The following is a 12,022-nucleotide window of genomic DNA, read 5'->3' as shown; positions in this document are numbered from 1 at the left end:
GAAGAAAATATAAATAACTGAGCACATCGGCAATAAGCATCTGATAAAATTCTCACTTAAAGTGACTGGAAAAGTCTCCCTTTGTTTGAGATGCATTTGGACATTTAGAAGAACAAAAGGCACCATGGACAGTCATGTTTGTCCAGCACTAATCACTACAGACACTTGAAGAGACTGAAATTGCTTTAAAAGATCACTTGGTGTTCAAGTGACAATTATACTCAAGCTAATTTCTTGTGCAGTCTGGTTCAATCTATATGTCTGCACTTTAAGTGCTCATTTAAGTGCTCGAATGATCAGTGATCAGAAACAAAAATATCAAAAGAAATGTCGTGTGTGTGTGTGTGCTTTTAACCAAAACTAGCACCACACAGTACATTAGCTGCTGCCTGCCAGGCTGTTTGCCTTGGCTTTCCCTGTGCACAGATGGGAGAGGAACTCAATGTTTCCCCTGTTGTTACTTAGTAAGTTTTCTGTGCTTTTATATTGATTAAGATCAAAGCTATTTCAAAAACAAACAAATCCTACCAAAAACAATCCTAAACCAAAAACCTTCCTACCGACCAAAACCCAGAACTTTTCCATGACTTTGGGACAGATCATCTCCAGCATCCCTGACAATCTATAGCAGTCAAAGCATCCGTGGGATTAGCACAACATAAAGCTGTAGCTGCTAAAAGCCTTGGATAACACACACACAGATAACACTGTGTATATGCATACACATGTACACATGTCTTGTCCCTGGAAGTTACCTGGGAGGTGCTTTACATTTATGTATTAGTTTACTGACCACTTGCAACTTCTAGGAAAGGACTCCTGTATTGAGAAAGAAGTATCTGGAGCCAGTTGGAGTCAAACGAGCTCCAGGAGCAATCTAGGCTTTCTTTTTTGTTTGTTTCCCTTCCGTACAAATGCTCTCTTCACTAGAAACTGCTGCACAATTCTTCTGTACGTGGCAAACAGCTGGGAAGTTTCTTTCAAGAGATAATTGCCATTGAAGTGGTAGGTGAAGTGGTTCCTCTCCAATGGGTGTAACACCTCTCCTCCTCAGGGGACCAGATTCCACTCTGTTCACATGACTGTGTCAGCCACCATGGGACAGGGCTGCTGGTGGGGGTACTGGAGCCAAAGGAAAGGCAGGTGCCTTACTGCAGGTTGAAGTCCTGGCCTGAATAAGGAGCAAAGCCCACACACTGGATCCTGCCACAGCACACGGCAGTCGGGACAGGCAAAGGCAGCAGGAGAATGCTTTGAACACTTCCTTAGAGTCATGAGGAAGAGAAAGAGGCTGTTAAAGTAGGGAAGGAATTTGGAATTGCCCGTTCTTTAACATCTCTGCTTGCAAGCTGTGCTCACAGAGACTTTGATGGATGCAGCACACAGCAGTCACATGGAGCTGAGCGCATTTTACTCCAACCCTCCCCACGAGCCTCTGCTGCCTACAATGCATCCCGGGCTTGGGAACAGAGTCCTCCGTCTGGAGTCACAGTCCCAGACAGCTGAAGGCTTTGGGAAGCTGACACGTGCCTGGGCTTGGGAGCCTGCCAGCTCTTTGATGCAGCAGTGCTCACAGAGCCTGACTGCAAAGCATGTGGAGGAGGGAAGGGGTGGAGGAGCCCTTAATTTGGCTGCCAACTTCCAAAGAGCTTGCTCGCTCGGGAGGTTATGTGACAGCTGTGATTGAAGCAAGTGTGGGAGGATGCAACTGCGGGACAGGGAAGCTCTCGAGCTGGGCTGGGGCTTTCAAAATGAAAGCCAGAATGGCATTTGCTGCATTGAGAACTTGGCTGCAGGTCAGGCACCTCTATTAAGGCAAGGCTTTCCACCAGGAGAGCCACAGGAATGGCCTACTTTAATGCATCCAGAAGATGAGTACTGAGCTATTGAGCAGATGCCATGCACACTTACATCAAAAAAAAAATCAACGCCAGATTCAAAAGAACCCACTGATCAGCACCAATGCCCAGCCAAGCACCAAAGAAATACCAGAAGAAGCTGGAAACCCAGATGTAAAAGCTCATTCTTTCAAAAGACTCCCAGCCATGGCAGGAGAGGAGATGGGAAAAAAGCTGGTAACCCACCCTGTGCCTGAAGCAAGCCCTGTCCCTTAGCAAAACTCCATGAGGGCTTAGTGTAGCAATGCCCCTAACACCTCAGATAAAGGCTGTTTGCAGAAAAGCTGTTGAAAACAAGCACAAGACAAGAAGCTCCTTCTCTGCTATGCCAACATATCCTGCTCTCTTGTGCAAAGGCCACAGATACTCTGGGAATGCCGAGCTGAATTTCTCTCATTGTGCTTTGCTTCAGTGGTGCAATAGATGATTTCAGTCTGCCTTCCTGACCTGGCCTTTCCCACATACACACACACACTTGTCTGCCCTGGTACCTTCACTAGGAAGCTACTAAAAGAGCTGCTAATGGATGGACTTAGCTGTGGCCTCCACCACTTTTGAGTGGTACCTGTCATGAAAGCATCAGTTCATTCCTTCTCTCCACATGTCCAGCCCTGACCCCACAGCCAACAGATGGAGCTGCCCAGCTGAGATCAGCCCTTGAGGTGTCCACTGGCAGGTCCAAGATGGGGTCAGAAAGGTATACCTAGTTTGGGGATTGAAAATTAGTCCTTTTTCCAAGCAACTTAAAAAGACAGGTCTCCTTGTTTCCAGAATCAAGTTAGTACCTGTGAGGTACCAGGCTCATCACACTGCATTTCTCCACTTATCAGGAACCAACCCATAAACAGCAAAATGTTCTGACACGAGCCTGTGGCACAGTCAGCTGCAGGAGGGCAGAACTTCAACTCCATGACTTTCACTAAACCTCATGCTGTGATGAAGACATATGGTATGACAACATCTCATCTTCCTTTGGACATCCATGATGAGGTTTCTCTACCCCCCTAGGATGTCTTTATAGGTGAGAGAGAACAGGCTTAGTTCATCTCATAGTAGACATATAAAGTAAATCCACAGCTGTGCTGGCAGAAACCATTTCTCTTCTGTTACTATAAACAGGAGGTCAAAGTCTAAAAGGTGACATAAATCCTATCTCTAATGACTATGTGGGGCTGGAAACCCATTGAATGATGTTGGGAAATTCCTCACAGAGAACCCAAAATTACAGCCAACTTCCCATGTTGCTGGGCTTGAAAATTAATCCTTTAGCACCCCAGAGCTGAGAATCCCCTTTGGAATGATGTGCAAAGTTTATCCTATAGGAAGGAAAGTGGATGCAATGCTAACAGTGCAGCCCAGCACCTTTCTAAAATGTTAAAAACATTGTCCTTGCAGCCCAACACCCCCACCCAGGAAGCCCCAGATTTACAGTCGCAAACTCTCCCTCCTCATAGCCCACTGATGGGGGAAGCCAGCAGATTCCATACCTTCAATGGGTTTGGGTACAAAATGTGATGAGGGTTTGGTTTTTTTCACTCGGTTTCCCTTCATGATTTGACCTTCTTTATTGAGTCCCAGGAACCACGCTCGGCCGGATTCTTGCTGCCGGTACAGCGTGGAAGAATAAATAACGTAGTAGTTTTCAAAGACAGATTCCTTAAATTTGCACTCCGGTGTGAAAACATCCTGCAGTGTGAAAGGAGAGAGAGAGAGAGAGAGGGAGAGAGAGAGAGAGAGAGAGAGAGAGAGAAGAAAAAGCAATGGAAAGAATTAATCACTGAACTCCTAAATTAGGCATCACAGAGTGATACATGATGGTCACACGTTGCAGTTAGCTCAGTGGCAGAAAACAACAGGCATCAGCAATCCCAGCTCCCAGCAAAAGGGAAAGCTCTCCCTTCCCCAGCAGAGCTGCTGTTTGCAAAATGGCCTACAGTGAGTGGACACACAGATTGTGCATGAAAAAACAGGAATTTGCCAGGATTTTGACTGAATTACTAGCCAAACTGAGAGAAAAAAAAAAGCAAGCTGAGAAGCAGAGACAGCCTTGCTGCTCGCCTGCTGCTCCCAATGCCTGCCCCTGGCTTTGTGCTTACCTTCCCCAGGATGAGCAAGAAACATGCAATGGTGCTTGTCTAACACAGTGAGGCTTCTTCAAATTTTTATGGGCAAAAGGCAATTGATAGGTGCATTTCAGTGGATTCAGAGTAACAAGAGTACAAAAGCAAAGTAACAATTTATTTCTTTTCAAAAGCAACAAGATGAAATGATGGCACAAGGCCTGGAAATCTTTCAATAAAGAAAAAGAAGTAATCTTAGAAGATTATTGTCTCAATTATTTCTTCAAATCTGTCCCACAGTTGCTCAGGAACAGAGGACACAAGGGTCTGTCCGAGGCATCCCCTGAGCTGTGGGGGTGGCTGTGCCTTCAGCACTTGTTCTGGATTTGCATGAAGACTCAAGGAGGAAAGTACACTCAGCTGTGGAACAAAACCTGCCATGTCCCAGTAACTTTTCAAGATTTTTAACTAGAGAAAAATATTAAAACTCATTTCAAAGAGCTGTTTGGCCAGAGGACTCTGGCACTGGGCTTCCAAACCTCCTCTGAGGCAGATATGATTGTAGGTGGTTTGGGTTTCTTTTCCCAGACTTTGATTTTGATCAGAAAACTCACCTTGGCCAAATTCTCCCATTGTGTTCCTTAAAACTATGACAGTCTTATAAAAAGAGCTCAAGCCACAATGATTATGCATTTTCTGACAAGAAACTGTTCTCACAAAAATTATCCCTTTTTCTAGGACTTCAGATAAAGTATCTCAGAACCCCATCAGTGAAGGCAGGTGCTGCTACAGGAAAGCAGTGCTCTCTCCCAAGACCTTGCCACCCACAAGTCTTCAGGAGTTTCTTCAACCTTGCTAATGGAAAACCCATGACCAACATCCAAGCATCTGGAGTAATGCCACACATATACTGCAGACCTTATTTGAGAGTGATCATTTTAAACACTTAGCAACACTGAGGTATGTATTCCCAAGCACTCTGGGAGTTATATTAAGTATTGCTGGTCTAGCAATTAATCCAGCGTGCAACAGACCTGCAGGGCCAGGCAGGCTGGAAGCCACAAAAGATAAAGCACAGAAGACAGTGCCAAGCTGTGCCACACACGTGAAGTTTCCATCAGTTATAAGCACCACACAGAGAAAAACACCATCAGCCCAATGGGTCATTTTACTCTATCTGAGGGAGTCTCCCTTCCCAAAGAAATAAATATTTTAAGAAGAGAGTGAAACAATTAGAGCTAGAAACAAAGAGATCTAAATCTAAATGACGTAGAGAACTATAAACCAGTGTTTGAAGTAGCTTCCCGAAAGATCAGTGTTTAAGCATTCCTTGAGTCTGCTCCTAATCTCCAAGCCTTGTCTTGCCTGGGAAGCTGCAGCTCTCCCAGCACCCGGGCAGTCAGCAGGGGCTGCCTGTGCCCAGCTGGCCCAGCCAGTCACCAAGCCCCACCATGGATGGAGAGCACCTCTGACACCAAACTGCACAACTCAATCCCCCTTCCCGTGTCTTTGTTATGCCATCAATAAAAATTTATCAAGAAAGTCCAGGGGGACTGCAAAGCTGGTAGGCTGTGACGGATAGCTACCAACCTGACCAAAACATGGAACTTACTGTCTATCAGATGTCTAGATCTTTAATGTCTGCTTTAATTTCAGCCTGCAACAAAGAGCATCTTATAATGTCATTGAAGAAGAAATATAAGAGATAATGAATTTTGAAAATGTTTCAGACAGAAAAAAATTTAGATGTAAATGTTACTGAAAACAATGTTTTCAAAGAAATATCTATACTAAAATTACTGCAGTACATTTTATGACATGCAGCAATAGTTAATGAAAGCCGTATTATATGCCACTTGCACCAATAAAGCAGCAAAATTATTAGTTTATAACAAATTTATTTAAAGATATCAACCTAATGAAGAGTAAAGAAAAAAAAAAAAAAGTGATTTCCTGTAAGTGGTTGAGCTCCCCCACAAGCAAACAAAACTGTCCTATTGTTCTTGTGAGTTGGCTGGTTGATTGCTCATCCCCCGCAATTCAGCTGAAATAGAACTTCAGGACACAAACCATGGCAACGCCACCAAGAAACAGCCCAGCAATGTCCATTTGGCAGTTTAGAAAGCCCGCAGATTTAACAGATACGTTCTAGTTAAATAATGCCATTTTATTTGTTATTATTATTATTATCCTTCTTCTTTTGTGTATGACCTCAACAGCAACAGCTGATGTCTCACTGTGCCAGGTAGGGATAAACACACCAGCATCCAATTCATCCTCCCACCAAACTGACACACCTCAGGGTCTTCACAAGTTTGAGCACCAGAAAACTTTGGTGTGGACACTACCATGTGCAGAGGTGACACAAAGAGCAAGCAGATGAAGAAGGAAAAAACAGCTGATCAGAAAGGAGATGGGACAGATGAGCAGGACATAGGCTACCACCTGGGGATATCTGGAGTGTCCTCTAAACCTTTTTAACATGCAAACCCTTATGCTTTTCTTCATCAATATCTTCTTGGTGGCCAATGTCAAGCTTTCAGCTATATCATGTCACTAAGTTCCTCAATGTTCCTCTCCTGATGGCTTTGGGACTACCAGTAAGAAAATGCTATTGGGATATTAATGGCAGAACCTCTCGACAAACTTTACTGTGTAAATTAATTGTGGCAATTACATTGTATTAAATGGGAATTGCTGTTACAATTGTCTTGGGCTGAGAAGAGCTGGGAAGTAACAGAAAAGGGCAGATGAGCTTAACAGGCTTCCCATTATTAAAGCAGCCACTACTGCACAGACTTGAGATTGGAGATAAATTCAGCTATTTTTAGAAAATCACTGATCTATTGGCCAGAACTCTGTGGCATGCAAGCTCTTCTGTTTGCCTTGGTTTTTAAGATTAATTCAGCATTGATGAAATGGGTTTGATGGGCAGACCTGGAATTCAGTACTTGCTGTTCATCCTACAGACAGAGTGCACAAAAACAGCCAAGGGATCTTCACAGTGTGTCCCACATGTGCTTCTGAAGGGGCTTAAGGACATTACCCTCCAGAGGTAATGGTATGGGAACCCTGGGGTCAGGAGCCCCTGTTTCACTCTCTCACATGGTACAGGGCCTTTCTGAAACAGGCTTGAATTGAGTCCCACTCAGTTGTTTTCCCAATTCTCTCCTTGACAGAAAGAGCATTTCCAGGTACAAGACAGTGAGAGGACAGATGGCTTCATCTTTTAATCACCAGCCTTTTTTCAATCTTTAAACAACAAAATAAATGGTGACTATTTTCTGTACAAACTCCACAGAACTCTCGGTTCCCTGTCCGCACCATTATGAACTCAGCTCACTCAGAAACCACACCAGTTCTCCTCATCAGAGAGTATGCTTGGGGCTTGGAGGAAAAAAAAATAAAAGAAAGAAAAAGAAAATTTGGTTTTATCTTCACATGAAATATGTCTTCAACTAAATTATTTTTGCATGCAAAATAAATAGATGCATTTGTTTCCTATTTGAAGATCTAGAGTCTGAAGTATTTTGCTAAATGTCTATAGATATTACTGAAAGCAGTTTGAAAAGCAGATATTCTTTTAATTGTTTTGCTAAGAACCTGCATGAAATATTTGTAAACTAAATGTTAGTAAGTTACATTCAAAATGATTAGCATCTGCCTGCAACTTGTTTTCTGTATCTCAATCTCCAATCCTTTGAACCAAAGGCAATTCCAGTAAGAAGAATAATTAGATTTGCTTTGAAAAGCAAACATAGCTCTGGTTTGTGCTAAGTCCAGTTTAATTGGAAATCATCATGGTCTAGAGAAAAATAAAATGGTAGCTATCACACAGAAAATCAGGGAGACTGCATTCAATGCCACTTGGAATCAAAGGGAGTTAAATGGATGCAACTGGCATTTGAGAGTGACTCAGCATGTCAGACTTGCTCAGGGAGGGTATAAGGCACCATGGATTGCCCAAAAAGCTTTTTCTGCCTTAAGAGAAACAAGCAGTTTGATTTATCCTTGATCCCAGTAGTGTCTCCTACCATTTCTAGGTGGACAGGACTTCCAGACACAAGCCAATCTCAGCATCACTTGGGCCTCAGCATCTCAGCATCTGGTCCTTCAGGGAGGTGTTGGGAATGCCTGGCCCCATCTTCCACCCGCAGAACAGGTTGGGGGTGATTTGTGAGAAGACAGTGTTTGGGTTTTTTTTGTAATCTAACTCAGCTTTCACCTGCTCTGCTCAGGTAAATCTAACACAGCTCTTGGCATTCAATAAAGTTTGATTGGACTCTCCTTTGCACTGCTGTAAACCTGGGGAAGTACCATATCCAGCTGTTAAACCTGTGACTGTGAGGCTGCAGGATATTCAGGGAATGTGCTGCCATCCTCGGATGGATCAGTTCCTTCCAAAGATGCCCATCCAATGGTACCACAGCCCGTGGTGCTGCCAGGGCAGTGGGCAGCCCTGGTGCTGCTCCAAGGAAGAGAGCAAAGTGCCAGCCTCTGCCCACACCAGGCTGGGAGCATCACCACCATCAGTACCCTGAGCATCCTCAGCTGGGCAGTGCAAAGAAAGGCCCCCCTGTAAGAGGTGCTTCTGAGGACTGATCATGACAGTGAGAAATTTGCTCCCTTGTTTATTTAGACCAAGCTCTGGCAAGCACATGAGCTGCTGATATCCCCAGACCACCAGAGGAATGGTGACAGGTTTCCATGTGTTATGCTCAGGGATGGGAAGGAAGCCAGAGGGAAGGCTGTCACTAACTGTTGTACCCAAGCCCAGCTGCTCACTCAGCATCCCTCTGGACTGGGCCACTTGTTTGTATTGTTTGCCATTTCCCTACAAACAGTCTCAAAATTGCCAGATAAATAAAGATCTCCCATTTTTTCCCCTTCAAGATCTCCTTTTATTATGGCCTGAAGGAGAACAGCAAATATACACATCCATACACAAACTTAATGACTTAATAAATATAGTCACTGAAACTAGCATCAATAAAAGAAAAACCCCATTCAGCAAGTAGTTTGTGCCCTGGTTTAGGAAAAGGATGGTAATTATGAGTGTTGAAATATCTAACACAATCCCAGAGTAACCATTCTGCTTTGTTTACAGCACTTAAGGGTTTCTCTTTTATGTTCTGCACAATTACCGAGCCAAAGCTTCAGATGGGATAAAAGGACTAAACTGCACCAAAGACTATGGCAGGGCAAGATTTCCCTCCCAGAGAATCTGATTCAAGATACTTAGAGCTCATCAAGTAATTTGAAACATATTAAATAGGAATCACATATACTGGAGCTATCAGCAGTGGCATTTCATTGTGGTTGCAGAGGCAGCCCATGGAATGACTGCACTGTCTGTGGAAGTGCTACTCCATCCCAGAGGAGACGATAGCATTGCAGAAAAGCATCTGCTTTATGGTGGTCTTTACCCAGTAAAGCACATTCTACATTCCCCACCGACCTCAGCCAGAGCAGGGTTTAATCAAGATCCCCCTGATGCCAAGAGCACCAAGAAACCCAGCATTGGTATCACTGCACATAGACCTGTGCGGATAAACAATGAAACCAGATTCTCAAAGACATTTCAAAATGTCCTCAGATGAAATGCAAATTCCCAGCTTCCATTTCAATCTGTGGAAGTGCAGAGACTAAACATGTCTTTGAATAGCTAACTATTTGTGACCACAAACCTCATGCCATAGCCCTTGATCCTGGCGTACTCCTATTCCCAGGACAGGAACATGTAGTTCCTGTTCACAGGATCAGCCCTATGCAGACCACAGCAGTATTCCTGCAGGCAGTGATGCCTTGCACACAGCCTGATCAAGCCCAGCACCCTCCAGCCCCAGCATAGCTTCTCCCATGGCCTAAGGTTGCATCTGTCAGCAAATGCTTCAAAATAATTGGAGCTGAGCTCGCTCTTGGCATATGATCAAGAACCTCAAATGTGCACCCAAACTTCACATCTCATCCCATCTTTGTCCAGATGGCGGGTGATATTCCACTCTTCACACTCTGCTTTTCCTCCCCCTTCTAGCTCCATCAGAGATGGTGACAAGTCTTTTTGGTGGCCTTTTAGAAGTAGGAGAGAGCAGATACATTTTAAAATAACAAGCTGCTACATGGGAGTGCACAGCCCTGCTGCAGAGCAGAGATTCACTTGATGAGACAGTATGGTATCCGCAAGTATTCTGACTCTGCCTGGACAACCTGTGGGTGGGAGGGAGCATATTCTCAAATAAATCATCATCCATGCAGGTCTGGTCCCCATGTCTGGGATCTGAGAATCAGTATTAGCAAGCAATCTAACTTGCTGCCTCTGAAAAACGTAGCTAGCAGGCTATCTGCCCTCACTTTTGTGGGAGCTCTTTGTGCTAAAGGTACATTTTTGTTCAGCTGGCTTCATTTTAAAACACTCAAGAAAGTGATGGAGTGCAGGTCTGCTAAGTCTTGCAAATTGACCCAGTATTCCTACATAGGCAGAAAAAAATCAACTGCTGAATGAGTCTCTGCTATTAAGCTGCAGATTTTGGTGTGTGGACACAAGATGTCCTAAAGCACCTTTTTTTTTGTATTCAAGGACTGATTAAATTATCTGTATCACCACAGAGGAAGTTTGTGACTGCTGGAGACAAAGGTGTGATTGCAGTGTGGATGTGCCCAAGGTAACCTGGAGCAGCAAGGACATCTGCCTGGAAACAAACACCACACAGGATGGACCAAAACCAGTTGCAGGTTTTGCAAGACAAGCTGAGCTCCACCCTGCCCTGGATATCTGGTTACCTGGATCAAAAAAGGCTCGTACTGACCCACACAACCTATGGGCTCCCATTTGGCAACACAGCAGATTATCCCAGTGAGTTCTGGGCATCCAAATTCAGACCTGTCCATCCCACCATACTTCACTATTGTGTTCTTCTGCTTTCAGCTCTTGTCCTGTGCACTATTTTTAGCAAGTACTTCAGAGAGAAAAAAATGCCCAAATTCTCTGCACTGGCCCACAGTGGGCTGCTCATTCAGCCCTGGTAGGAATAAAGTTCTCAACCTGTGACATAGACATAACTTGGGGTGACTCTTCAAGCCAAGCTGCTCACTCCCACACCTCCCAGGAGAGCCTGGGTAAACTGAGGCAGAGAACAGGCTCTGGGAGCAAGATTGAGTCCCAAAGCCTGTGCAGCTCTGTGCACAGCATCAGCCTGGGAAGCCCACACATCCAGCAACATACCAATGGGGCACAGAGCAAGTTCTGCCCTTCACTTCACTTTCTCTAAATGATGGACCCCAAACCATCAGAGTCATGGTTGGAGGGAATCAATTTTCACCCCTTGTTTTTAACATGTAAAGTATACTTGGTTTTTAATTTTGGATCTTGTATCAAGCTGGAATTGACAAGGTGTCTAAGGTGGGTACCAATGTTATCAACTCCAAAACAGTATCCAGAAATACATCTTCACATTCGAGATAATGATCATGAGACACGATGAAGACAAGTTAGTTGCATACAAGCAAAACAGATTTCCTAAATTAGCATCATTCTGCCTCATCTGCTAAAGCCTGAAATAACTATGAAGAAAAATAATAATGTAAGAACCCTAGAAACACAACCAGATGGGATGCTTTGAACCTGTGGTCTCTGTGTGGGCCAGAGTTTCTTGGCATTGATTTGAGCCTGAGCACAAGGCACAATAAGCTGATTTGTGGCCTTTGGTTACATTTGTGATATTGCTGTTTTCATTACGGTTGATAATAATAACAGTGTATAAACTAAAACAGTTATTATGCACTTATTAACACGACATTACTTTCTTCTGATAGTAAAAAGAAAATTCTTAGTGGAAAATTAGCAGTCAACAGTAAATTTACCATGCTATTGTTTATATTAAAATTCTCCTCAAAGGCTGAAACCAGCAGCTGAATGCTTTGGACATTTAATAAAAATGCCCTCACTATGACAGAAGTAGAGGACAAACCTCTATTTTACATTTTTGTGCTGAGATCCTGATCACTGAAAGACCAGCTGGCTTGCTGAGTGTTCTGTAAAACAAGAGGCGTCAGAGCTAGCAGAGA

At 43.9% G+C, this 12,022-nt stretch overlaps 1 protein-coding gene across 5 annotated transcripts in view; it reads right to left on the bottom strand.

Annotated features, from left to right (window-relative positions):
• The window catches only part of FGF12 (fibroblast growth factor 12), a 230,517-nt gene that overhangs the window by 5,573 nt on the left and 212,922 nt on the right, over positions 1-12,022 (bottom strand). For all 5 annotated transcript variants that reach the window (XM_071752291.1, XM_071752289.1, XM_071752288.1 and 2 more), the window contains one exon: positions 3,386-3,584. In XM_071752291.1, the coding sequence (XP_071608392.1) occupies positions 3,386-3,584 (199 nt within the window). The remainder of the gene's footprint in view (positions 1-3,385; positions 3,585-12,022) is intronic.

This window comes from Heliangelus exortis, chromosome 9, assembly GCF_036169615.1.
Source record: "Heliangelus exortis chromosome 9, bHelExo1.hap1, whole genome shotgun sequence".
NCBI lineage: Eukaryota > Metazoa > Chordata > Aves > Apodiformes > Trochilidae > Heliangelus > Heliangelus exortis.
The sequence above is the reverse complement of the archived record's forward strand: the minus strand, read 5'-3'. Positions and strand labels throughout refer to the sequence as shown.